The sequence below is a fragment of the Haliotis rufescens genome, unplaced genomic scaffold (assembly GCF_023055435.1).
Source record: "Haliotis rufescens isolate VD_foot unplaced genomic scaffold, xgHalRufe1.0.p SCAF_8, whole genome shotgun sequence".
Classification (NCBI taxonomy): Eukaryota; Metazoa; Mollusca; class Gastropoda; order Lepetellida; family Haliotidae; genus Haliotis; species Haliotis rufescens.
Window position 1 is genome coordinate 13,595,882 of NW_025964372.1, and position 26,048 is coordinate 13,621,929.

General features: G+C 40.7%; 2 protein-coding genes and 1 long non-coding RNA gene across 5 annotated transcripts; 2 read left to right on the plus strand and 1 right to left on the minus strand.

Moving 5' to 3' along the window:
• Positions 1–594: 594 nt before the first annotated feature.
• Positions 595–5,473, plus strand: LOC124149029. Its single transcript, XR_007219411.1, has 4 exons — positions 595–672; positions 1,265–1,303; positions 1,894–2,937; positions 4,732–5,473. It is a non-coding gene; the product is annotated as an uncharacterized LOC124149029 (long non-coding RNA).
• Positions 5,474–16,070: 10,597 nt separating this feature from the next.
• On the minus strand, positions 16,071–16,778 carry LOC125376893 (RNA-binding protein 25-like; the record flags this gene model as incomplete). Its single annotated transcript, XM_048389312.1, has 2 exons — positions 16,071–16,271; positions 16,395–16,778. Coding segments are annotated over 2 exons (585 nt in total), but the record flags the coding sequence as incomplete, so codon positions are not given.
• A 426-nt stretch (positions 16,779–17,204) lies between these two features.
• Positions 17,205–25,699, plus strand: LOC124149032. 3 transcript variants are annotated; one of them, XR_007219365.1, is made up of 5 exons: positions 17,205–17,854; positions 19,925–20,001; positions 22,758–22,853; positions 23,080–23,162; positions 23,616–25,699. XR_007219365.1 is itself a non-coding variant. In XM_048389285.1 (5 exons), exons 2-5 carry the CDS (start codon positions 19,928–19,930, stop codon positions 23,872–23,874), a joined length of 636 nt encoding a protein of 211 aa, XP_048245242.1. In that variant the 5' UTR covers positions 17,206–17,854; positions 19,925–19,927; the 3' UTR covers positions 23,875–25,699. The 3 variants fall into 3 exon arrangements, 2 of the variants coding, with proteins under 2 accessions (XP_048245242.1, XP_046376318.2); XM_048389285.1 differs by having other exon boundaries at positions 17,206–17,854; positions 19,925–20,125; XM_046520362.2 differs by lacking the exons at positions 17,205–17,854; positions 19,925–20,001 and adding an exon at positions 21,793–22,074.
• The last annotated feature ends 349 nt before the right edge of the window (positions 25,700–26,048 follow it).

Below are 26,048 nucleotides of genomic sequence, written 5' to 3' on the forward strand. Positions count from 1 at the left end.
CACAAGAGGCGGCCCCTCCCAGCAGCACTCCTGTGCCAACAGCCAGACAGGTCCGACATCAGCTTGACCACAATGTTGTTATGGTAGAGACTGTAATGTAGAAAATGTTCGCATTCTTGTTTGTTTGTTTGTTTGTGGTTTAACGCCGCACTCAGCAATATTCCAGCTATATGACGGCGGTCTGTAAATGATCGACTCTGGACCAGACAATCCAATGACTGATATTATGAGTATCGATCCACGCAGTTGGAATTGATGACATGCATCAACCAAGTCACCCGATCCCGTAAGTCGCCTCTTACGACAAGCATAGTCGCCTCTCACGGCAAGCATGGGTTGCTGAAGATCTATCCTATCCCGGATCTTCATGGGTCGTTCGCATCATTGAAAACTATTAATTGTGCTATTGTTCTCTTTAATATATTCAATCGTTAGAAGTTTTTTTATACGTCATCTCTTGGAGACAAGGTAATACACAGATTCTCATGGTTAATGGTTAAAATCACAATGATAAAAGTGCACCATGTCTGTCTTGATACCATTTTCCTTAATCTACCATTATCTGTTGTTTAGGGCTGCTCCCCGAGCGGGACACGAGAACAGAGATCTCGGGGCTGGGGATGACTGTAAGGATGAATTGTCCCAACCCAGGTCACCAGGTCCTCCACCCAGGTAAGATAGCGATCACTGGATGTATTGTTTCCCCCACAACACATTATGTTTCAGAACATCTGTCCAGTGAACGACATTAATATACAAATATAGACTTTTTATGCGGTTTATATATACCTGTTTTTAATGAACCCAAGAATTATTATCTAGCATCTGTTGTTTCTATGGACAGACAGTTTATATAACAAAGGGAAATTAGACTGGAAAGTTGGTTTTAACGATATCGTTTTCTTGCCTATTGCCACAAATATGCCTACTCCACAATAGTATAATGAAATGTCTACAGTATTCACGAAGGTAAATCATTTGTTTGTTTGTTGTTTAACACCGCACTCAGCAATATTCCAGCCATATGACGGCGATCTATAAATAATCGATTCTGGACCAGACAAGCGAGTGATTGACATCATGAGCGTCGATCCACGCAATTGGGATGCGGTGACATGCATCAACCACGTCAGCGAGTCTGACCACCCAATCCCGTTAGTCGCCTCTTAGCACGGGTTGCTGAAGATCTGTTCTAACCCGGATCTTCACGGTTCCGAAGGTAAATGAAGTTATCCTAAAACTGTATATCGCTGGTCTGTTTCAGGGATCTCGAAGTCGCCTTGAACCGAAGCGCAATCATCTTGTAAGTTTATAAACTTTTATTCTCCACTCACTTCACTGTTTTGTCTCTACAATGACATCAGCCATGACCTGTTGAATACAGACAGTGATATATCATACATTGTTTATTCTCCACTCTCTATACTGACATCAGCCATGACCTGTTGGATACAGACAGTGATACACCATACATTGTCTATTCTCCACTCTCCATACTGACATCAACCATGACCTGTTGGATACAGACAGTGATACATCATACATTGTTTATTCTCCACTCTCTATACTGACATCAACCATGACCTGTTGGATACAGACAGTGATACACCATGCATTGTTTATTCTCCACTCTCTGTACTGACATCAGCCATGACCTGTTGGATACAGACAGTGATACACCATACATTGTTTATTCTCCACTCTCTGTACTGACATCAGCCTTGACCTGTTGGATACAAACATACATACATCATACATTGTTTGTTCTTCATTCTAATTTGAAAGAATTGACACGTTATAATTAATTATGTATTATAATGACAGACACAGATTTAATGAGGAATGATTCCCTGCAGAATAATAAGCTGATACATTGTTATTCTCTGTATGTAGGCACGACTCATCTAGCCAAAGATCCAGAAGCAGCACCAGTATCAGCACAAGCATCAGCAACAGCAGCGGCACCACGAGCAACATCAGCATCATCTCGTTCTACTACATAGATGAAGTGGATAGGTGACTTATACTTTTTTACTGTGTTTTACTTATCACAATATGTACTATAAAATTGAAGACAACATGTCTTGTAAAGAATTACTAGGTTAAAGAGCAGTTAATTATGGCCGACAGTTCGATCACAGACAGGAAGTTGGTCGGACAGCCTCTTGCAAAGTTGACAATAGCTGTCGAATGTTTATCATCACTTATTATTAATTATTTAACAAATCATACAACTAACTATAAGACATGCCTGTGACTTATTCGCGTCAGAGCCGATGCGTTTAATCGTTAAAATATAGGAAGCTTTTTCATTTACTTTGCATTAAACTTGGTATGAGACTGAGACAAACGAAAGGGAGCAGGACTAATATTTGAGATACTTTTTGTACGAACATCCTGATCCCCTCCATATGCGTCCTCATCTCGCGTAAAGTCAGTGACACTATGGAAGCAGTGACACTATGGAAGCAATGACACTATTGAAGCAATGACACTATTGAAGCATGCACGCTGCCAGATTACCTGCTAGAAACTGTAAACCGGTGGGTAGACAATGACAATTCTTCATACAGTAATGTTATTGTATTCCTCCTCATTCGAGAGTTCCTGAAGCACACTCCGCCACCTTCTCAGGTACCTATATTGTCAAGAGTTCGTAAACCTGTGATTATCCACCCTTCCTTACAATACAATACAGATCTAATGAATTTGTGTTGGAAGTTTATATGAAATTGCCGTGGCATATTTCTTGTTATATGTTTATTTCCCTTCGGGAATACGTGCTACAGCTACGGGAATATGTGCAAGAGTTACGAATAGATAACATGTCATGTGGACTGAATCGCGAACTTTAGATAAACAAATGTGCTTTCTTCAACAGCCAATTCCAACAAAAGGAAGTCTAGGATTCGCCGCATGGGAAGAGTGATTCTCAGGGTACGTACATCTATACTGTATCAACCACACGCGTCACCAACGTCCATGCAATACAATGTTTGACAATGTCGTTAAAAATGGAAGATTCTACTATCAATCTGAAAGTAACTCGTCACCCACATTAATTCCGTACAATGTTTGATCAAGTCATGGATGTATCTGAAGACTCTACTATCTATTTGAAAGTAACTCGTCACCCACATTAATTCAATACAATGTTTGATCAAGTCATGGCTGTATCTGAAGACTCTACTATCAATTTGAAAGTAACTCGTCACCCACATTAATTCAATACAATGTTTGATCAAGTCATGGATGTATCTGAAGACTCTACTATCAATTTGAAAGTAACTCGTCACCCACATTAATTCAGTACAATGTTTGATCAAGTCATGGCTGTATCTGAAGACTCTACTATCAATTTGAAAGTAACATTAATTCAGTACAATGTTTGATCAAGTCATGGATGTATCTGAAGACTCTACTGTATGTTTGAAAGTAACTCGTCACCCACATTAATTCAGTACAATGTTTGATCTAGTCATGGATGTATCTGAAGACTCTACTATCAATTTGAAAGTAACTCGTCACCCACATTAATTCAATACAATGTTTGATCATGTCATGGATGTATCTGAAGACTCTACTATCAATTTGAAAGTAACTCGTCACCCACATTAATTCAATACAATGTTTGATCAAGTCATGGGTGTATCTGAAGACTCTACTATCAATTTGAAAGTAACTCGTCACCCACATTAATTCAATACAATGTTTGATCAAGTCATGGATGTATCTGAAGACTCTACTATCAATTTGAAAGTAACTCGTCACCCACATTAATTCAATACAATGTTTGATCAAGTCATGGCTGTATCTGAAGACTCTACTATCAATTTGAAAGTAACATTAATTCAGTACAATGTTTGATCAAGTCATGGATGTATCTGAAGACTCTACTGTATGTTTGAAAGTAACTCGTCACCCACATTAATTCAGTACAATGTTTGATCAAGTCATGGATGTATCTGAAGACTCTACTATCAATTTGAAAGTAACTCGTCACCCACATTAATTCAATACAATGTTTGATCATGTCATGGATGTATCTGAAGACTCTACTATCAATTTGAAAGTAACTCGTCACCCACATTAATTCAGCACAATGTTTGATCATGTCATGGGTGTATCTGAAGATTCTACTATCTATTTGAAAGTAACTCGTCACCCATATTAATTCAGTGCAATGTTTGATCAAGTCATGGATGTATCTGAAGACTCTACTATCAATTTGAAAGTAGCTCGTCACCCACATTAATTCAATACAATGTTTGATCAAGTCATGAATATATCTGAAGATTCTACTATCTATTTGAAAGTAACCCCTCGCCCACATTAATTCAGTACAATGTTTGATCAAGTCATAGATTTATCTGAAGATTCTACTATCTATTTGAAAGTAACCCCTCGCCCACATTAATTCAGTACAATGTTTGATCAAGTCATGGATGTATCTGAAGATTCTACTATCTATTTGAAAGTAACCCCTCGCCCACATTAATTCAGTACAATGTTTGATCAAGTCATTAATATATCTGAAGATTCTACTATCAATTTGAAAGTAACCCCTCACCCAAATTAATTCAGTGCAATGTTTGATTATGTTATGGGTGTATCTGATGATTCCACTATCTTTTTGAAAGTAACCCCTCACCCACATTAATTCAGTACAATGTTTGATCAAGTCATTGGTGTATCTGAAGGTTCTACTCATATTAATCCCCTTTGTTTCAGGGCCTACGTAGATTGGCCCAGCCATTTGTCACGTGCTGCCACGGATGCCGCTGATGTGGAAACTGCTTGGGTGTGTTCTTGTTTGTGGACTGGCTGACATCTTTACATTGATCAGAAAAATCTGCATTTATTTTCAATATCTTTTCATGCACATCGGAAGCATTTCTCGTAATTCTAAAATAATAATTTAATTGTAACTGAAGTAAGTATAAAATTCAAATATCTGACGATGTCGGGTTGTCGTCCGGGTAAGTTGTCAAGCCAGGAACTGACCCAGTACCCGGAAGCGGCTGACCGGGTGACCGAGTTGTGATGTTCCTCATCCACCCTCCGACTGTCTGACGACCCCCACCCCTCCTCAGGGCGAGGTCTCGTCGGTCAACTGGTCAGTCTGACCGGGTGTTGCGTTGTACAGTCCTGATTGCACTCGTCTGGTGATAGTCTAGCTTCGTCCTTCAATGTCGAAATTCGAAATTATCTTTGGAATACTCAAATTTCTGGCACATTGGCACACGTTTTTCTTTTTGGGGTAATTGTAGGATGTCAGTTCAGTCAGCATGCTTGAACACCTACAGGCCGTCACTACACTAAGCACTACATTGTATCTCTGTTTGTTTACTTTTCGTCATGTTCATGTTTTATTAAATATAATGAACTTAGTAACGGCGTTGTGTAATTGTGTCGTGGATTACACGCGGTCAGTGGTATGATGGGTCTTATAGTCTTGTCCATGGGAGATCGGCATTCACTCCCTTGGAGTACTGTTTATTTATAACCCAAATATAGAAACTACCATATGGCCGTGTAGTAGTATTATCATGTTATGCAATAATAGTCTTTGGTATGATAGAGGTAGAGGCAGCTTCACCCCGAGTAGTATAGGTAATGGGGGTTCTGGCTCACTTCCACTGGAGCAGGATTCATATACCTATACTGCTACTACAGAGGGAATTTTTTATGCCAAAATGATGATGCGATTCAACGATAGTCATAAGATTAAGTTAAATTGGCTCTAGCTCACCAATACCTGGGGCCAATGATATAATTTTTTATAGGTAATAGGGGTTCTGCCGCATTTCCACTGGAGCTGGATTTATATACCTATACCGCCACTACAGGTGGCATTTTTTATGCCAAAATGATTATGCGATTCAATGATAGTCATGAGTTGTATTAAACGAAACATCAATATTAATTAATAATGAATAAAATTTACTATAGCCCACGAGGATATTGGAAAGGTGTAGGAGCAATAAAAAAATTAGCCACCGCGGCTAAGGTATCTAAAGATGTGGCCAAGGATTGGTTAAAGAAACAAGCGTTGTGGCAAATATATTTACCGGCACCGCGTTATATACCGAGGAAGAAGTTTGATATTTTTACAACGAATGAAGTTCTTCAGGCTGACCTCTTGTTTCTTCCCCACGATAAGGTAAAACGCAAAACGTATAAATACGCTTTAACAGTAGTGGATGTGGCTAGTTGATACAAAGAGGCTGAGCCATTAATCTCGAAAGATTCAACAGAAGTAGCTAATGCACTGAGTCACATATATAAACGCGGACCACTAAAATGGCCTAAGCTATTTCAAGTAGATCCCGGTCGCGAGTTTATGGGATCGGTAACTAAACTGTTAACAAAGCACGATTCCTTTGCATTGTATTTTGACTATGATTAGTTGTCAGGAATGTAGTACTATTTAATATAAGCAGTGGTGGGGGAGTTAATATATTTAGATGTTCGAATTATCTGTCGACCTTCGGAATAGCATGAATGGATGCCAAGCGTTAACATGTAGGAACACGTGGGATCTTTTGTGATCTTCTTGTGACGCTGAACTGGTCTAACATTGTGTGGAAAGTGCTGGCAGCTAGTTAGGCTATATAAGTGGAGAGGGCGCGTGCCTGTCTCATGTCACATTTCATCTGACATTACATCAAGACCAGCTTTCGCGTGAAGATCACGTATCACCCCGGATTCCAAGCCTAGGCCTAGCTCGGAAGCTTGACCACTGTTGCGGATAGGTGAACATTATTATCACAGAACTTTTGGTATCACCACTGCCATCATATTTTGTATTAGCTACTGCCATTCAAGATTGTACTACAACTCTACTGCACATGGCCACTGTAATTGCTGTGAAGTAATTTGTATTGATTTGAAAACCTAGTTCGATTGTTGATTGTATACCATTTGTTGTTTTTGTTGGTTTCACATTTCTGGGTTAAGTAATTGTTTCAATTTTTGGAATCGACACGTTACAATGTGTTACAGTCTAGTTTTCATTCATGAGAAGTTATATAATGACTTTCACGACAATTTCTAAAGGTTTGGCCCACTTCAAAATACATGTACGCGGATCCTGTTGACCAAAAAGGGCGCTTATCTTAGCTTGTCCTTTGCCTAATGAACGTGTGGGGTGTCATGCGAGATTGTGGCATGTGTCCCAACCCCAACAAGTAATCAGGGATGTGATTGCACTACATAAAGGTATTTAACCAAGGGACCCGAGACTTTCCTTACTTCTTCTACTCTTCACCCAGGTAGGAAAATCGTTGAATGAGCGTACGGTACTTCAGACAAATCATGACGGTTACATACAACTCGTTTGTTGCTAGCGTTTGCCACTTTGGTGAAACCAACGAGCACCTAGTGTGTGAGTGCATGTATACTAAACGCCGAAGTCAGCAGTGTTCCGGATACATAACGCTGACCTGTAAATAATGGAGTCTGGACCAGGAAAACCAGTGACTGAAAGCATGAGCAACGATTCACGCCATGGGGCACGATGACGCGACATCAGGCAAGTCCTATGCCTGACCTATAAGACAAGTACAGATTACCAGGGCGGTACCCTGCCCCAGAGTCCCGACGGGAAGACACACTGTATAGTGCTGTCACGCAAAGGATCAACTTCTGTGTGAAATCTGGACTCTGGGAACACCACATCACTGTACATCACAGTCAAGTCATCTATTTCAGTCAGGTTTATTGCTAACCGTGAGATCTGTTAGGACCGTACCCGCCGGGCCAGCACCAGGCATACTGCATACATACACAATCACTGAGCTTATTCACGAGGAAGTGTGTGTTTCACCTGACATCAATGAACGTTTTGTCCCGTTGTATGTTCTTCATATTTATTTTAAATGAGAGCAGTATACGTCCTGCTTGTACAGGTCCAGGTCAGACGCAGCTGACGAGCTCGGCTTGACGTGTTTATTCCAAGGACAACACTGCCAGAATCTACACAGCTACTGATCTGTGAGTATACGTGTGTTTCTTCTTTCATATATGTTGAATTAGAATATGATCACGTATAGAGTAGCGTATCTAGGGCATTTGATAGCCCACCTACTACTGTTCCAATGTTTCAGGGCAAAATGACAACGCAAGCTCATCGCAAGACCCGTTTCTTTGTATTTCGTTATGTGTTTGAGAAAAGTGCATGGGGGCATGGGCCATAGGGACGGCTAATCGTTGGGAAAATGTAAACCAAGCTTTTAAAAGAAACTTTATCTTTGTCTCCCATGTGTATATTGATATGCATAAATACATAAATAAAAATGTAAATGTTTTTTAAAACATCCCTGACAGTAAATTATTACACTAAAGATGTTTATGTTATTCGGCAACAATCATAACAGGGAGCCGCGTACTGTCCTAGACTGGTTTACACACCGTAGGGCGTTTGCGTTCCTCGCCTGCAGCCTGCAGCAACGGGAAAGGTACCAGTCGAGCTCTGTCCGACCTCTTTCCCCATGTAAAACGTTGATCCATTTCCATGAAGCCGGTCTGTCCGTCTGTCTGTCGAGAGGGGCGGAGACAGGCCTACAGCATATATCGCTATACGGAACAAATATGACGCCATCACTGGAAACAGTTGTTTTAGGAACTATTCCCCAAATGAGAACGATGAATAGCAAAAATACGAGTAACTAAAAATAGTCTGTTAACTGTATATTCCCGACACGGCATTAAATACCCTGTATTTGTATTACCACCAGAATCTATCATGTTGTCATGTGTAGAAGTTGACATCTTGAACAACGGTAAATGGAATAACAGCATAAAAGTCGTATCATGATAATTTTAATCGCAATCTGACTCGCTCATGTCACATCCCTCTTCGGTGGAATTGCTGGGACTGTTGGTGGGACTGTTGCTTGCTGAAGCCTATTACGTGACCAGTATCTTGACTCTATCTCGTAACGCAACGCTGCCATGTCTCCACTGTTACGCGACCGATTCATTTACTAGCTTTCAACATCCCGCGTCCAACACCACCTTTGACGATACTCCATATCACCTCTATTAAGTACAGGTCGCAGTGGTAGGGGAGAAGTCGTAAGACGGCGTGACCTTGACCTTTGGTGTAATTCTCAACTATTTGCACAGACGCAGGTTTTTTAGATTTGATGCCCAGGAAGGAAAGATCATATTCATCCGTTGCAGCCACGTCACCATATCTCCTTTAAGGCTATTAGACGTCAGGGCCTTGCTGTCTGGGTCCTGCATACTGTGCTATGGTCCACTGTTCATGATAATAAGGGAATTGGCAGGCAAAGCAGAGACCAATTTATCTTTCACCCACTCCGAAAATACAACGGACGTTCATTTCTGTGTGGTAGTCAATGTTGTCCTTGGCCTTGGCTCGAGGTCAAGAGAGCCCTGACTAGCATGGCCAACGTGGAGAACGATAAGTCTTTCACCTTTTCCCATTAGCAACTTTCTTCCAGACTCCTTTTAGTCCTCAATGGGTACCTACTGACTGCTGGCTGCGTAAGAGGCAATTACCCTCGTAGCATCTTGGAAAACAGGCTCATACCCTTATTCACGTTTCTGCTTGATGGTTCGAAGGCGAAGGGTGGCAGATCGTTCACATAACACAGCCATATTTCGACTACTTATTTTTTGTATTTATCTGTATCCTTATGTATGCAAAAGTTGCCATAGCTTGTATTTTGTAACAATTAAATCATGTTCAGGTTCAAGGTTCTTTGTGACATGTGCTTATTTTGTAAACGCAGTTTAACAATTGCACGTCTTTTGATTTTGATTATCGATCAGATCTTCTTGACTCAGCGCCGCTATTTTGTTTGAATCAATTGCAACTTATATGAGAGGTTGAATCTGATTGGTCAATAGGAGGGATATAGAAGGGACATAATTCGTAACATTCGTCACCACTCGGCTTGTCCCGGAATAACACGAGTTGGTCAGGAATGAATTCGTTATAGACACTGGTGGAGTTACGGTCAAGCCCAGCCTGGTTTGTTAAGGGTGGAAACTGGACTTATATAGCCAGTTAACTTCCTTGCCTCGAGAAGATGACGCAAGCTATGATGATGCATTTTGTAATCACTCGTACTATATGAATGGATATAGCCTGCTAATATAGTAATTTAGGCATGGTAGTTGTGTCATTATGTTGACAAAGTTCATCAGATGAGTTAGTCCCAGTGTTGTATACGCTGTATTCACACTTTGTACACCCTCTGTACAGTTAAACCTCGTTATTCCGGACGATACGGTTTCCTACGAATCGTCCGAATCGATGTTCCACTGTCTCTCCTTAGTTTTCCTTCAGCTGTGTTGTTGGTTGCTGGGCAGGTGATGTGTCCGTGCTAGAGGAACCGCTGGACTACAGGATGGAGAGGCTGCTTGTATTGGTCGTACTGGTGTTACTCAACACATCGGACGGCCTGGCCATGAACAGTGAGTTGATCCATACACCTGGAAACATGTTAAGTACCCCTCCCCTCTCTATACCAATGCCTTCTGGGCAGTTTGAACGGAAGAACTAGGTCATATCATAAGTAAAGATGCTATTGAAAATAGTCAAACAGCTGTTGCCATGGAGTAGTTACAAAATAGTTTTCACTTTTAAATGAAAATGTGTCATAAGAAAATCCGAAAATGACTATTTTATGTGGAAATGTATAGTAAGCGATGCTTAATTTTTTTTCAATGGGGTATATATGCTTTTGGTAATTTTAGATTCGATCAGGATTATTTACTCGTTCAGTGTCTTAAGGGACATAAACAAGGCCTTCCGACAGAGAGTATGAATACCACTAACAGAAGAATGTTTTAGCACAGATAGTGCTGTCCTCACTTGATTATACTCGTCCAACTAACATCTACTGAGCGAGTGGGAGGAGTGTAACGCCGCCTCGAACAGCGTGAACGTGTTATCTTAATGTGGGAGGAAAACCTGAGGTGATGCAGTTCGCAGACCTTTCTCACTTTGGTGAAACCCATGAGCACAGGTATGGTGCTGACAAACTCAGAAACACAGATTGCCTCCGTGGTGTAGTGGCTGAAGCGTCTGCCCGGAGAGTTCGGTGGTTCGATCACCTGGTCGCATCATGTCAACAGACGTTAAAATAAGGTACTTATCATACAAGGAAAAACAAGGACTGTCGGCTCAGAGTCAGTTTACTGTGTCTGAGAGCGGTATTCATGTTAAAGTGGGGTATGGTATCTTATCTATATAAACCAATACAAGTCCGGACTAGTACAAGCAGCCTTGCACACACGTTCATGCACATGGTTATGTAAGTACAATTATCATGAAAGCAATGTGAAACGCCCATTGCACCTCACTTCACACAGAAACACTTCACACAGAAACACTTCACACAGAAACAGTAAAAGGCGACTAACGGGATAGGGTGGTCAGGCTTGGTTTATGCATGTCATCGATTCCAATTGCGTGGATCGATGCTCATGATATTAATCACTGGATTGTCTGGTTCAGACTCGATTATTTTACAAACCGTCGTCAAATAGCTGGAATATTGCTGAGAGCGGCGTTAAACATCAAACAAACAAACACACAGAAACAATTCATGTCGACTAAGGGACGCAACTTTGGATAGCGAATAACGGCGGCTTGGGCGACTGGGCCACTCGTTAAGGTATAAATGAAACCATCTAAAATATTCACCGAAACTGAAAGCATTTTTATATCACATATTATTACTTCAAATGTACTTTTATAATTCTAAAATTCAGACTCGTTGTGCACTGTCCTATCGGCGGTGGCTGGGATGCCTGACATCTGCACGCTGAACACTCCCCTGGGCAAATGCGTTGGTAACGTGGATAACGGGGACTTATGCCAGTGCCCGGAATCGCGTGCTGGACCGCTGTGTAATTTGCAAGTCGTCGGGGCGAAGAGTATGTATATACCCCACATTTTATTTTAAAATACGACTCCATTTAAAAGTTGAGAGCACGTCTGTACGTTTTCAAAGACGTTTTGCCAAAGTAGTGTTTGAAAAGAGAAACGTATCCAGAAAAATACCAGTTATTCCCCGGCCCAATGTGAAGATATCAGGAAAAAACGGAAATCCTAGCCGAAAATAAGAAAGACCGCGAAAATAATTCGTCTCCACGGAAAGTTGACGAACGCGAACACAGTAAATACACACGTGCAGTAAATACACACGTGTAGTAAATACACACGTGCAGCAAATACACACGTCCAGTAAATACACACGTGCACTAAATACACATGTGCAGTAAATACACACGTGCAGCAAATAGACGTGCAGTAAATACACGTGCACAAATACGTTGCACTAACTCGAAGCATGGTGCAAATTTGCATAAAGTGTTCTTTTGCATATTGTGAATATTTGCGTTCTGATGACATGTTTACACACGTGTGCAGAATTTACATACGTCTATCTATGTGATGTACACACGTGCATTAGAATGGCATTTTTGTAAGACATTATCAATTAAAACATTAAAGTAGAACATTAGAACAGGCCACTATATATGTTCTACTAATTTACCCTATATGCAGAGAACCTCAGTCTGTGTGAGCGGCAACAGGAGCTCCATACAACGACGGTTCGAGTCCTCAACACAACGGACAACACCGACATGAGCATCGTGCTGTTCCGTCTCTTTATTGACCTTGATGCACTAAAGTCCGCAATGCACGCAATGAACCTTTCTTATCTCCACGAGCGCACGTGCTTGCCAGACGGCATGTTTACGCCTCCCCAGTGTGACGTCAGCATTGATGACCTTGCCACGAGAAGGTGTTATTGTGTTGAGAGCGGGACGGGAGACGTGGTGCACGAAGTTCCTGCAACGGCATTTGCGTACGTCAACTGTGATGGTGAGGGTCAAGGTTCCAATCCTTACAATGTCAAGTATCTATTAATGCAAATCCTGAACCTTGAAGTATAGTCCTGTGTCATTCGTAGATTCCTTTGTATATATGTATATATGTTATGTCTGTATCAGTTTGCATAATGATGAACTTTTGCCATTATGAAAAGCAATAGACAACGTATCTGATGCCAACTACAAAATGTGGAGTTTGATCTTGTCATAGGACAAACATCAAATGTAAAGTGAATGTGCAAATGCATGTGTGCATATGTATGTATGCGTGTGTATGTGTTCATGTGTTAGTGTGAAGTATGCATGTATGTACTGGTGTGTGCCTATGTGTGAATTGTCCTCTGGCGCCTCAGTATTCTACTATCTGCTTACGTAGGCTTGCCTATATAACATCGGCTTTACTGGTAGTAATCTGCTGTAGCACATCTGTTTGAAACATACTATCCAAGTAGTTTCGAAATATTCTCTGCTTTTGTATTTCGCAACTAGTAAGAATTATGATTGAATTATATGCTTTCTTGTTTTTCTGCAACTTAGGCACCAGAACTCGTATTTGCTTTTTTATATATCTTCCGTTATCTTCTCGAATATGCTGATCTATAGCAAGATATATGTACAGGTTTTATAACACACCTCTGGTGGATAAATCAGTGAATTGTTATCACTCGATGTTGTCCAAGTACCATCCACTTTTAGTAGTGACTCTTAATACGGCCAGTTAGTGGTCCTGAATCAAAATATGCTGCTACAATGTGCCAATGAAATTCATACATATTACAGCTGCTTTATAAGACGGATTTTATTTTTAAGTTTCTGCTGTTAAAACGATTTGTTTCGTTTTTCATAGGTATTATATTAAAATGATATATTATACATAATGAATACATTTCAAGTCACTGGGTTACCGAATCACTGAAACACAAGGTGAATGCTTCGGGTCAGACGTCACGCATGGAGTGCTACGAGTTGGTATATTTTCTTGATTGTCAAATTTGTTCACAGAAAACAGCTTAACAGAATAACAAAGCTATATAATGATTGTATTCAAAAGAATGTAGAATCCCTGGAATTCAGATAACATTTCTGATGGCATTGATATTCAGAAGAAGGGTGGAGCTGCAAGTATCATTCCTTTGTATCTCTCCACGTTTTGTTATGTTTCAAGTCGATCTTATCGACATTGTCATACACGTGGGGTAACGTGTAGGTTTCAACAGTATTTCAATTATGTCCGGGCAGTGTTAAATGTTGTAAAGAAACTCGCATGTCGATCAAATACACTTAACACTGATGAAAGTCACTGACGAAGGGTAATATTTAACCATCAAGGACTAAAATCTCTAAGAATCAAGGTTCCTGATAGGTAGGGGGCCGTGACACTACTGTACTGCAACTGTACTGCAACATGTGGCACCCTAGTCTACAGTAAGCCCCTTAACATGCTGTCTTTAGTTGACATGTAATCTAGAAACAGCAGCCTGAAATCTAAAAATGTGCCGGCGAGAATTCGGAGGCTACAACCACGTCACGTTAATCCTGGAGGTCGGCAGGAGGATTCGGAGACTACAACCACGTCACGTTGATCCTGGAGGTCGGCAGGAGGAGGATTCAGAGGCTTAAGCCATGTCGTGAGTGCTTCATTATTCGGTGTATGTGATGCAGGCAAAGTTTTAAAACTATTCAGTGTAAATTGTAATAAACAGTGTCTTTTCGCGCATTTTAATCAAATATGGTAATCCTAGACACTGATATGATTATATTATTATACAATACTAGCAGATGTACAACACAGTGAATTGAGGCCCTGTCATGTCATATTATTTCATGTTCCTTTTGATAGATTATCATGAAAAGCTCGACATTTTAACATCGTTGCTATTCAAGCTTTGTTTTTTCATTTGCACACATGTCACGTGGACCCCTCTCAGTCATTGCAGTAGAGTTGAAGCTGGCCTGCAGACGTCTGTCATTAAGAGAATGATTTCCCTTTGTTTTGTCGGTGGTGGCTGATATATATTGTCTTGAAGCAAGCTCAATGACAATTGCACTCAATTCGTTTCGCCATTCTGACTGCGCCTGGGTGTGCGTGTGTGCGTGCCTCTCCCTGTACATTTGTCTGTGTCTGCATTTCTGTCTCCGTCCGTCTCTATATATCTGTCTATATCTCTGTCTGTCTGTCTGCTGTCTGTGTTTCTGTCTCCGTCCGTCTCTATATATCTGTCTATATCTCTGTCTGTCTGTCTGCTGTCTGTGTTTCTGTCTCCGTCCGTCTCTGTATATCTGTCTATCTCTCTGTCTGTCTGTGTTTCTGTCTCCGTCCGTCTCTGTATATCTGTCTATCTCTCTGTCTGTCTGTCTGCTGTCTGTTTCTGTCTCCGTCCGTCTCTATATATCTGTCTATCTCTTTGTCTGTCTGTCTGCTGTCTGCATTTCTGTCTCCGTCCGTCTCTATATATCTGTCTATCTCTCTGCTGTCTGTGTTTCTGTCTCCGTCCGTCTCTATATATCTGTCTATCTCTCTGCTGTCTGTGTTTCTGTCTCCGTCCGTCTCTATATATCTGTCTATCTCTCTGTCTGTCTGTCTGCTGTCTCTGTTTCTGTCTCCGTCCGTCTCTATATATCTGTCTATATCTCTGTCTGTCTGTCTGCTGTCTGTGTTTCTGTCTCCGTCCGTCTCTATATATCTGTCTATCTCTCTGTCTGTCTGTCTGCTGTCTGTGTTTCTGTCTCCGTCCGTCTCTATATATCTGTCTATCTCTCTGTCTGTCTGTCTGCTGTCTGTGTTTCTGTCTCCGTCCGTCTCTATATATCTGTCTATCTCTCTGTCTATCTCTCTGTCTGTCTGTGTTTCTGTCTCCGTCCGTCTCTATATATCTGTCTATCTCTCTGTCTGTCTCTCTGTCTGTCTGTGTTTCTGTCTCCGTCCGTCTCTATATATCGTCTATCTCTCTGTCTGTCTGTCTGCTGTCTGTGTTTCTGTCTCCGTCCGTCTCTATATATCTGTCTATCTCTCTGTCTATCTCTCTGTCTGTCTGTGTTTCTGTCTCCGTCCGTCTCTATATATCTGTCTATCTCTCTGTCTGTCTGTCTGCTGTCTGTGTTTCTGTCTCCGTCCGTCTCTATATATCTGTCTATCTCTCTGTCTGTCTCTCTGTCTGTCTGTCTGTCTGTGTTTCTGTCTCCGTCCGTCTCTATATATCGTCTATCTCTCTGTCTGTCTGTCTGTGTTTCTGTCTCCGTCCGTCTCTATATATCTGTCTATCTCTCTGTTTATCTCTCTGCTGTCTGTGTTTCTGTCTCCGTCCGTCTCTATATATCTGTCTATCTCTCTGCTGTCTGTGTTTCTGTCTCCGTCCGTCTCTATATATCTGTCTATCTCTCTGTCTGTCTGTCTGTGTTTCTGTCTCCGTCCGTCTCTATATATCTGTCTATCTCTCTGTCTGTCTGTCTGCTGTCTGTGTTTCTGTCTCCGTCCGTCTCTATATATCTGTCTATCTCTCTGTCTGTCTGTCTGCGTTTCTGTCTCCGTCCGTCTCTATATATCTGTCTATATCTCTGTCTGTCTGTCTGCTGTCTGTGTTTCTGTCTCCGTCCGTCTCTATATATCTGTCTATCTCTCTGTCTGTCTGTCTGCTGTCTGTGTTTCTGTCTCCGTCCGTCTCTGTATATCGTCTATCTCTCTGTCTGTCTGTCTGCTGTCTGCATTTCTGTCTCCGTCCGTCTCTATATATCTGTCTATCTCTCTGTCTATCTCTCTGCTGTCTGTGTCTCTGTCCGTCTCTATATATCTGTCTATCTCTCTGTCTATCTCTCTGCTGTCTGTGTTTCTGTATCCGTCCGTCTCTATATATCTGTCTATCTCTCTGTCTGTCTGTCTGCTGTCTGTGTTTCTGTCTCCGTCCGTCTCTATATATCTGTCTATCTCTCTGTCTGTCTGTCTGCTGTCTGTGTTTCTGTCTCCGTCCGTCTCTATATATCTGTCTATCTCTCTGTCTGTCTGTCTGCTGTCTGTGTTTCTGTCTCCGTCCGTCTCTATATATCTGTCTATCTCTCTGTCTGTCTGTGTTTCTGTCTCCGTCCGTCTCTATATATCTGTCTATCTCTCTGTCTGTCTGTGTTTCTGTCTCCGTCTGTCTCTATATATCTGTCTATATCTCTGTCTGTCTGTCTGCTGTCTGTGTTTCTGTCTCCGTCCGTCTCTATATATCGTCTTTCTCTCTGTCTCTCTGTCTGTGTTTCTGTCTCCGTCCGTCTCTATATATCTGTCTATCTCTCTGTCTGTCTGTGTTTCTGTCTCCGTCCGTCTCTATATATCTGTCTATCTCTCTGTCTGCTGTCTGTGTTTCTGTCTCCGTCCGTCTCTATATATCGTCTATCTCTCTGTCTCTCTGTCTGTGTTTCTGTCTCCGTCCGTCTCTATATATCTCTCTATCTCTCTCAGGGTTTACAGGGAAAGTTAGCTGAGAAATCGAGGCGACCAATTCTCGCATGTCATGTTGTCCTTCCCAACAACCCTGTGATAGTCAAACATTGATAAAAAAAGCAATAATATCAATGGCGACAACTATTATTATGTTTTTCTACTGGTTGAGCAACAAGCTTATTATGGCGTTAAAGCAAAATCTAAAAATAAGATGCGCCTATTCAACCATGAGGGCGTATCAACCTGACATGTTTGAGTCATGTTATTGAGACAGCCACGGAGCATTATTGATATTATTCAGTTATGATTGAATACCTATCCAAGCCGAATTGCAACACAGAATTCAGAGGGCCATGATGACAATATATACAACTTCCTGCTGACTTATCAAAGCAACAGGGCTGAAGTCCAGCACGGTTGATACAGATAGAATGACACGCCCAGGAGCGTGAAAGAGTTTACTCCAGATTCCAGTTGTAAGCACAGAAATTATCCCTACTCGTTCATATACTTTGAGCCCCGGATGTTGAAACATTGCCAGCAAAGTCTGAAGTGAGTACACTAGGTGATCGGTAGTTCGGTCGTGGAGAGTTTAAACAAATATTATATAAAATATTCTCATGTAACAGCTAGATATAGAGAATATTTCATGTGGCGGGTGAAATATCATGTTTCTCTCATCGAGTAGGGGGCAGGGAGTGTGTAGGTTTCTACCGGAAAATTAAATCATTTCATTAAAAATGTAAAACCTTGAAATGTATATTCTACCTACCTAACATACCGGGACGGTTCACCACTCCTTGTGTTTGCGACTTAAAAGGTAGTTTCGTGTTTGCAAAATCTTAAACAATATAAACAAAAGTATAAAACAAATATTAATGGTCACGAAAATTCTTTATTATTCATTTAGATATGATTATGTACAAAATCAACGTTAAGAAAAACAAGAGGCCAATTGGGCCTGTATTTAGGCAATCATGACAAAATATACATTTGCACTGTACATGTATATAATATTGCAAATAGTTCGTAATTTTGACTCTGTCAGCATTTAAATTAGGTGGATGGCAAATCTGACAGCATGAACATGTATTTCTCTAGCTACAAATGTAGTATAAAGATCGGAACCGTTTCAATGTTAAGATCCAGGATCTAAGTTTCCAGTTATAAACTCTTCTTGGCCCCGCCCCTCAGCCCCTGGGGGGTCAGCCCCTTCATTTGTACAATTGTGAATTCCGACCACCTGAGAATACTTCCAACCAAATATGGATGACGTCCATCCATCTCTTAGTTCCAGAGAAAAAGCTGTTTAAAGCAATATTGCCAAATTACCTTTTTAGCCCTGCCCCTCAGTCCCCGGGGATGGGGGTGGAGGTGGTGCTCAACCCTCCATTTCTCCAATTTGAATCACTTAGTTCCAGAGAGGAAGTCGTTTAAAGCAATAACGCGAAAGTTACCCCTATTTCGCCCCGCCCCGCCCCTCAGCCCCTTGGGGGTGATCAGCCCCTCCATTTGTACAATTTCGAATTCTCACCACCGGAGAATGCTGGCAACCATTTATGGTTGATATCTATATCTTAGTTCAAGAGAAAGAGTCGTTTAAAGCAATAACGCCAAATTACCCCTATTTGGCCCGCCCCGGGTCAGCCCCTCCATTTGTACAATTTTGAATCCTCACTACCGGAGAATGCTTCCAACCAAAAATGGTTGATATGTAAAGACAATTTAAGGGGAGGTGTCTCTTGTATGATAATAGTTTCGTCAAAGTGTAATGTTCACTGCAGTGAAATATCAAGTGTTATGTTCACTGCAATGAAAATATCACTTTTCTCAACTTCAGAAAACTCAGTCTTTCACACTGAAATATAACAAATTACTTTAAGCTTTCCACATCAATGAATGCTAAATACATTTAGAATTCTCGTGGTTGTATATTTAAGGGACCGACCATTTTTTTCTGAGGGGTCTAGGATTTTGTATGGAGATTAGATCATATTTTTTTCTTTAAGAAAAACACCTCGCAATAATGTCATTTTTTTAAAAAAAGACTTTTAACACGTTTTCAACATGTTTTTGGTATAGTATATTGATTTAGATAAAATATGTAAATACGCTACAAAATACTCATGTCATTTCATTAAAATAAGTTATGTTGAACAAAAGTTTATTATCATTCAAATCTGGCTCCCACAGGAGATATTGCTTGGCTGTGATGAAGCAATATCTACATTGTACATTGTAGATTCATTGCATCACAATGCTTTGCAGACCATTGTCACGTCATTGGTTACCATGATGTTACAATTAAATGACATCGCTAATGGCTCTGCAACTGAAGCTGTTAGCAGCACTTTTTACACTTAAGACACTGCTTATTACTGTCAACAAACTGGAAGAATGATGTGAGATGATAAATAAAATCACATCCTCGTGTCTTTTGATATCAAATATATCAATACTCGTTGAAAAAAAGTGGAAAAACTCCTCGGCAAGCATCAACGTTTTTCCACTTTTATCAACTCGTGTTGATGTATTTGATATCAAAAGACACGAGGGTTAGATTCTCTATTTAGTACGTTTGCTTTGTTAAAGTTTATTTCATGAGTTCATCTTTCATTTCAGTTGATGGGGGGAATACCAAGAGTCGCAGTGTCACTTTTTGCTGCAGACTACTGGATACTTACATTGTCAAACATCAGGTACGTCAACACCGTGGCCATGTGTGGGAACACCTACCTGACGTGCGTCAACACGTGGTCATATGTGGGAACACCTACCTGGGGTACGTCAACACGTGGTCAAATGAGGGAACACCTACCTGAGGTACGTCAACACCTTGGTCATATGTGGGAACACCTACCTGAGGTACGTCAACACGTGGTCATATGTGGGAACACCTACCTGAGGTACGTCAACACGTGGTCATATGTGGGAACACCTACCTCAGGTACGTCAACACCTGGTCATATGTGGGAGCACCTACCTGAGGTACGTCAACACCTTGGTCATATGTGGGAACACCTACCTGAGGTACGTCAACACGTGGTCATATGTTGGAACACCTACCTGAGGTACGTCAACACGTGGTCATATGTGGGAACACCAACCTCAGGTACGTCAACACGTGGTCATATGTGGGAGCACCTACCTGAGGTACGTCAACACGTGGTCATATGTTGGAACACCTACCTGAGGTACGTCAACACGTGGTCATATGAGGGGACACCTACCTGAGGTACGTCAACACCTTGGTCATATGTGGGAACACCTACCTGAGGTACGTCAACACGTGGTCATATGTTGGAACACCTACCTGAGGTACGTCAACACATGGTCATATGAGGGGACACCTACCTGAGGTACGTCAACACCTTGGTCATATGTGGGAACACCTACCTGAGGTACGTCAACACGTGGTCATATGAGGGGACACCTACCTGAGGTACGTCAACGCCTTGGTCATACATGGGAACACCTATCTGAGGTACGTCAACACGTGGTCATATGTGGGAACACCTACCTGAGGTACGTCAACACCTTGGTCATATGTGGGAACACCTACCTGAGGTACGTCAACACGTGGTCATATGAGGGGACACCTACCTAAGGTACGTCAACACGTGGTCAAATGTGGGAACACCTACCTGAGGTACGTCAACACCTTGGTCAAATGAGGGGACACCTACCTGAGGTACGTCAACACGTGGTCATTTGTAGGAACACCTACCTGAGGTACGTCAACACCTTGGTCAAATGAGGGGACACCTACCTGAGGTACGTCAACACGTGGTCATATGAGGGAGCACCTACCTGAGGTACGTCAACACCTTGGTCATATGTGGGAGCACCAACCGCAGGTACGTCAACACGTGGTCATATGTGGGAGCACCTTCCTGAGGTACGTCAACACGTGGTCATATGTTGGAACACCTACCTGAGGTACGTCAACACGTGGTCATATGAGTGGACACCTACCTGAGGTACGTCAACACCTTGGTCATATGTGGGAACACCTACCTCAGGTACGTCAACACCTTGGTCATATGTGGGAACACCTACCGCAGGTACGTCAACACGTGGTCATATGTGGGAACACCTACCTCAGGTACGTCAACACGTGGTCATATGGCAGGTCCTTTCAAGAGCTTTCTCTCCTTTAAGAAACCTTTGGCAATGAACTGAAGATAATTGCCAAGAACCACGATGTGTGTTTACTCTGTGGAGCATCTGGAGCCTAGTGTGTTGGTGACATCCCAACATCCATTTACGGTGCCATATTGACCATTCTTAGCCAATATGCATGACCTAAAGGTAACGTAGGCATTCACTCCCTGGAAATGGTACCTGTGAAGATCCGGGGTAGAATAGGTCTTCAGCAACCCATGCTTGCCGTTAAAGGCGACTATGCTTTTCGTTAAAGGCGACTAACGGGATCGGGTGGTCAGACTTGCTGACTTGGTTGATGCATGTCATCGATACCAACTGCATGGGTCGATGCTCATGATATCAGGCACTGGATTGTCTGGTCCAGACTCGATTATTTACAGACCGCCGTCATATCGCTGGAATATTGCTGAGTGTGGCGTTAAACAACAACCCAAACCAAACCCGAAACCCTGGAAATGGCGACCTCGAAAAGGACAGATTACAGTGTACCTTTGTGTAGGAGCGATGCCCGTAGGGATTTTACCGTGTCTTTCCACCGCATTCACAAGGATAAGAATGTGAGAAGGCAGTCGAAAATACGTAGAGATCATGGAAAGTCATTCACAGTGAGTACATACTAGGCCTAATTATGATACATAGACACTGCTTAACATATCCAAACTGTTCAATATTCAAGATCAAAATGACATTCATCCACCCAAAGACATGTTATATTATATAGTCTATGAGCTGACATAAAAAAATAATGAAATTCGTTGTCAGTAGTTTCGTCAACATGTCATACAAGTAAATGTGGAGAAATGCCGATTTTGACGAGTATGTGTAGGTAGTCTAGGCCTGTGTAATGTGTAGGCCTGTGTTTGTAGAAAAATCCTATCTGTGTTTGGCCAAGTGAACTGTAAGTACTAGGAAGGCCTAGTAGCTACATAGACAATTAGGCCTTCGGTAAATATACAACAAGATGCGAGGTAACATGGATGTTAGGATGTATTACTGTCACCAACTTCTAACCATGTGTGACTCAAGTGAATGTATGTATGTGGACAGAATTTAAAAAAGTAATCAGGAGTTTGTAAAGGGAGTGAGGAAGGAAGGCTGAATTGCTAATAATTTTCCAAAAATCCTAGACCTAATAACGTTTTAATGAATGAAAGGTTTTATATTAACTTTATTAAGTATAGTTTGTATAATAGTAAAGGACATCATATACCTACATATTTAAGATATTTAATATTTTCACTAGATACATCTATAACTTGTGTTCACTATCTTATATTTTTATTCAAAGATAACCACAAACACAGTTGTGTGCAGCATCCATTTCATGAAGGATGACTTCAAATGGACAGGAAGCCACCCTCTTGGAGACACTCTTGCCATAGAGGTAAGGAAATGTTAATTGTAAACAGTCTTTATATCAGCGAAATAAGATTTGCTACAAATCTTCGTAATATTTCAAGTATTTATGACACACATGTAGGTCATAAAACATTAATAAATACCTGTAATAGCACTGACCAGCGACCACTACTTCAGCAATAAAGGAAATATCATAGGGCAAGTTCGTGACCATAACTGAAATGTATTTACTTTTCAAATATGTATTTCAGATGATGTTGTTCAAAAGTCTCAGAAAATGTCACCACCTGAGGAATCTCCAACAAGGAGCCCACCAGTCACCATCTCTGATACAGTAAGAATGACAATCTTATTAAATTTATTTTGCCTTATTTGTAATTCCAAAGATATATTTATTGTTAATTGAGTTTTTAAGAAGTACCGTATTCGACGTAATAAGCGCCAAGGGCGCTCTAAAAATAAGAAATAGGGGGCTCTTATTAGAATATTATTTTGGTGAAAAAAACACAGAGTTGAAAGATAAATTTCGTGGTTTATGCTGACAGACTGAAATGTTTATATGCGACTGATATATTTTTCCAGGATTTAATTGCCCATAATTAAAAATGCATATAACACACGAGTGCGTATTATACGTCTTGTGTACATTGATCAATCGGAAGGGGTGCTAAATGGGATTGTTCAATAGCCAATATATTAGAAAATATCGCCGTGGGCGCTTATTTGAGCGGGGCGGTTATTACGACGAATACGGTAATATTGATCCATCATAATTGGGATGTTACAGTGCAGCAGAATGTGATGCCACGATCACTAACCACCAGTCCTACATAGACCAACTCAATGAGAAACTACGTGAACAAGGGAGGCAACTCAAGGAAAAGGATGACAAGACTGAAGAACTTAACAGACGACTTGAACTTGAAAAGTTTGGAGTTTGTAAATTCATGTATGATGATATATTGCTGGAATATTATACAGGATTACCATCATTTCAAACATTGCAAGATTTTTTTGATTTTATCAAACCTACATTACCAAGGTGAATCCGGTCTTCCAAAACCAAACAGTTCTCACTCTATTCCATTATTTGAGGAGTTATTCATGTTTCTTGTCAGAATTAAGCTGGGTTCAAGTGAAGTAGATTTATCTGTTAGGTTCAATTGTCATGTCTCTACCATAAGTAGAAAGGCTTTGACTTGGTGCAATTATCTCAATGTGTTTTGGGTAGCATTAACATGTGGCCTCCTGCTGATGTTGTTCTGGAAAATACGCCTGAAGACGTCCGATTGTTATACCCTAGAACTCGAGTCATCATTGACTGCACGGAAATATATACCAAGAGACCCTCCTCTGTACATTTAGGTTCCCTACTGTATTCTCATTACAAGAGTAGGAATACAAGGCCAGGCCTGGTGGGTATTGCTCCTCATGGGGCATTAACCTTTGTATCTGCCATGTTCTCAGGTTGTATGTCTGACACGGAAATCACCAAACAGTGGACTCTTGTCATTGCTTGAGCCAGGGGATGTCATCGTGGATGGCAAGGGTTTTCTTATAGGCAAACTATTGGAAGGAACTGGTGTGTCAATAAAAACTCCTCATTTCTTGAGTCCTGCTTGTCAATTTGAGCAAACCGAAATCGAAGAAAATCGACAAATTTCCAGTCATAGGATCCACATTGAAAGGCATATCAAACTAGTAAAAGAGTACCATGTACCAAATGGTACAGTTCCCTCATCAATGGCTTGGTCAATCAGTCAGCTGTGGGGTGTAGTAAACTTACTAACCCTGTTTAGAAGGCCCTTATAGCCAAGGGAGATAAGCAATATTCAGCATTTACAGCTCTTAGCCTTGAACATCAAATGTTGATATCTAATTGTTTTGAACAGCAGTTTCACCAACATTTCATTTATGTGATATTGAGTAGCTGGTACATGTACTCTTGTACTCATTGAATATCACCCCAAGTAGGAGTAATACCTTGCCCAAGGGCACTAGCACAAGAAGAGGTAGACATATAAATGTAAATGAATTTCTTCTGTAATATAAAGTCTTAGCTAACAGACTCTTGAAATACATTGATGGATTCAGATGAGTATTAATGAAAATGTCACAATAACTCAGTTTGAGATGTAACGTATGTGTTGTTCAATTTCAACTTGATAAAATAGGTAATTCCATCTTTTGGGAATTTTCATTTATAGGTAAGATATTATAATGTGGTGTAAGGGGAGACAACCTGTGATAAATTATGAATTGTTCATATTTTCACTGTTAGCAAAAGGCAAATGAAACCAGTTGTAATTGTAATTTATCTGATGATGACTTATGACAGATTTTATATTTTGTATCACAGACAGACAATTCCTATGAAGTATTATTACACATGCTCATACTGTGTTTCAGCAAATTATGTATTGTAGAATCAAACTTGACTGCCACTTCATGACAGTACATGACATGTAAATTGAGATCTTCAAGCCCTTTATGATGCATGTCTATTAATGCTGTTTATGTCACATGAATGTTTGTCCTGCTTTGTTTTGTTTTGCGATACATTGGTAAGCTGGGTCCAGACATTTTGCTTTTATTGCTTACCATTTCTTAATCATGGATGACAGGAAAAATGTGAGACCTTATATGCTGATGGAAGTTATCGCCCCTGGGTAAAACATCTGTAATTTAATATTGAAGTTAACAATTTTCTAAAATTTGTACCCAATTTACACTTTGAAAGTAATTGTATATAGAAAATTGGATTGTTATTTATCAGTAATTAATACAGTGCTTTCCTACTGCCAATGTGTTTATTGTTATTACACTGGTGTTAATACATAACAAATTGAAAATATATTTGTATTTATTGTCCTTCATGTGTTTGTTATTTATATGGGTTAATTGTATTGCTGTATGATACTGAATCCTGTAATATTGATCTAATATGTTCCCTGGGAAAGTTTTTCAGCAGCAATGCTATAGAATAAGTGAAAAGATTTAACAATAAATCAATTTATTAGTATAGTAAAAGAGTATTTACAATAATTTCTAATATTCTGAATGTGGGTATCAGGTCCATTCAGGTAAAATTGTTTGAAAGTTGCAATTTTGTCAATATTCAAATTGACAATTCAATCAAGGAAATGTTCGGGGGGAAAAATCATCCAATCTTGTGTCCCAGTCATGTTGGTTGAAATAAAGAGTTTCTAAATGATGATGA

Excerpts from the sequence above, each read along its gene's own strand:
- LOC124149032 (XM_048389285.1), top strand. The coding sequence starts at position 19,928 with ATGGGGGGAATACCAAGAGTCGCAGTGTCACTTTTTGCTGCAGACTAC. Across the intron at positions 22,854-23,079 it reads GAGACACTCTTGCCATAGAG|ATGATGTTGTTCAAAAGTCT; the intron begins GTAAGGAAATGT and ends TATGTATTTCAG. Across the intron at positions 23,163-23,615 it reads CAGTCACCATCTCTGATACA|TGCAGCAGAATGTGATGCCA; the intron begins GTAAGAATGACA and ends GGGATGTTACAG.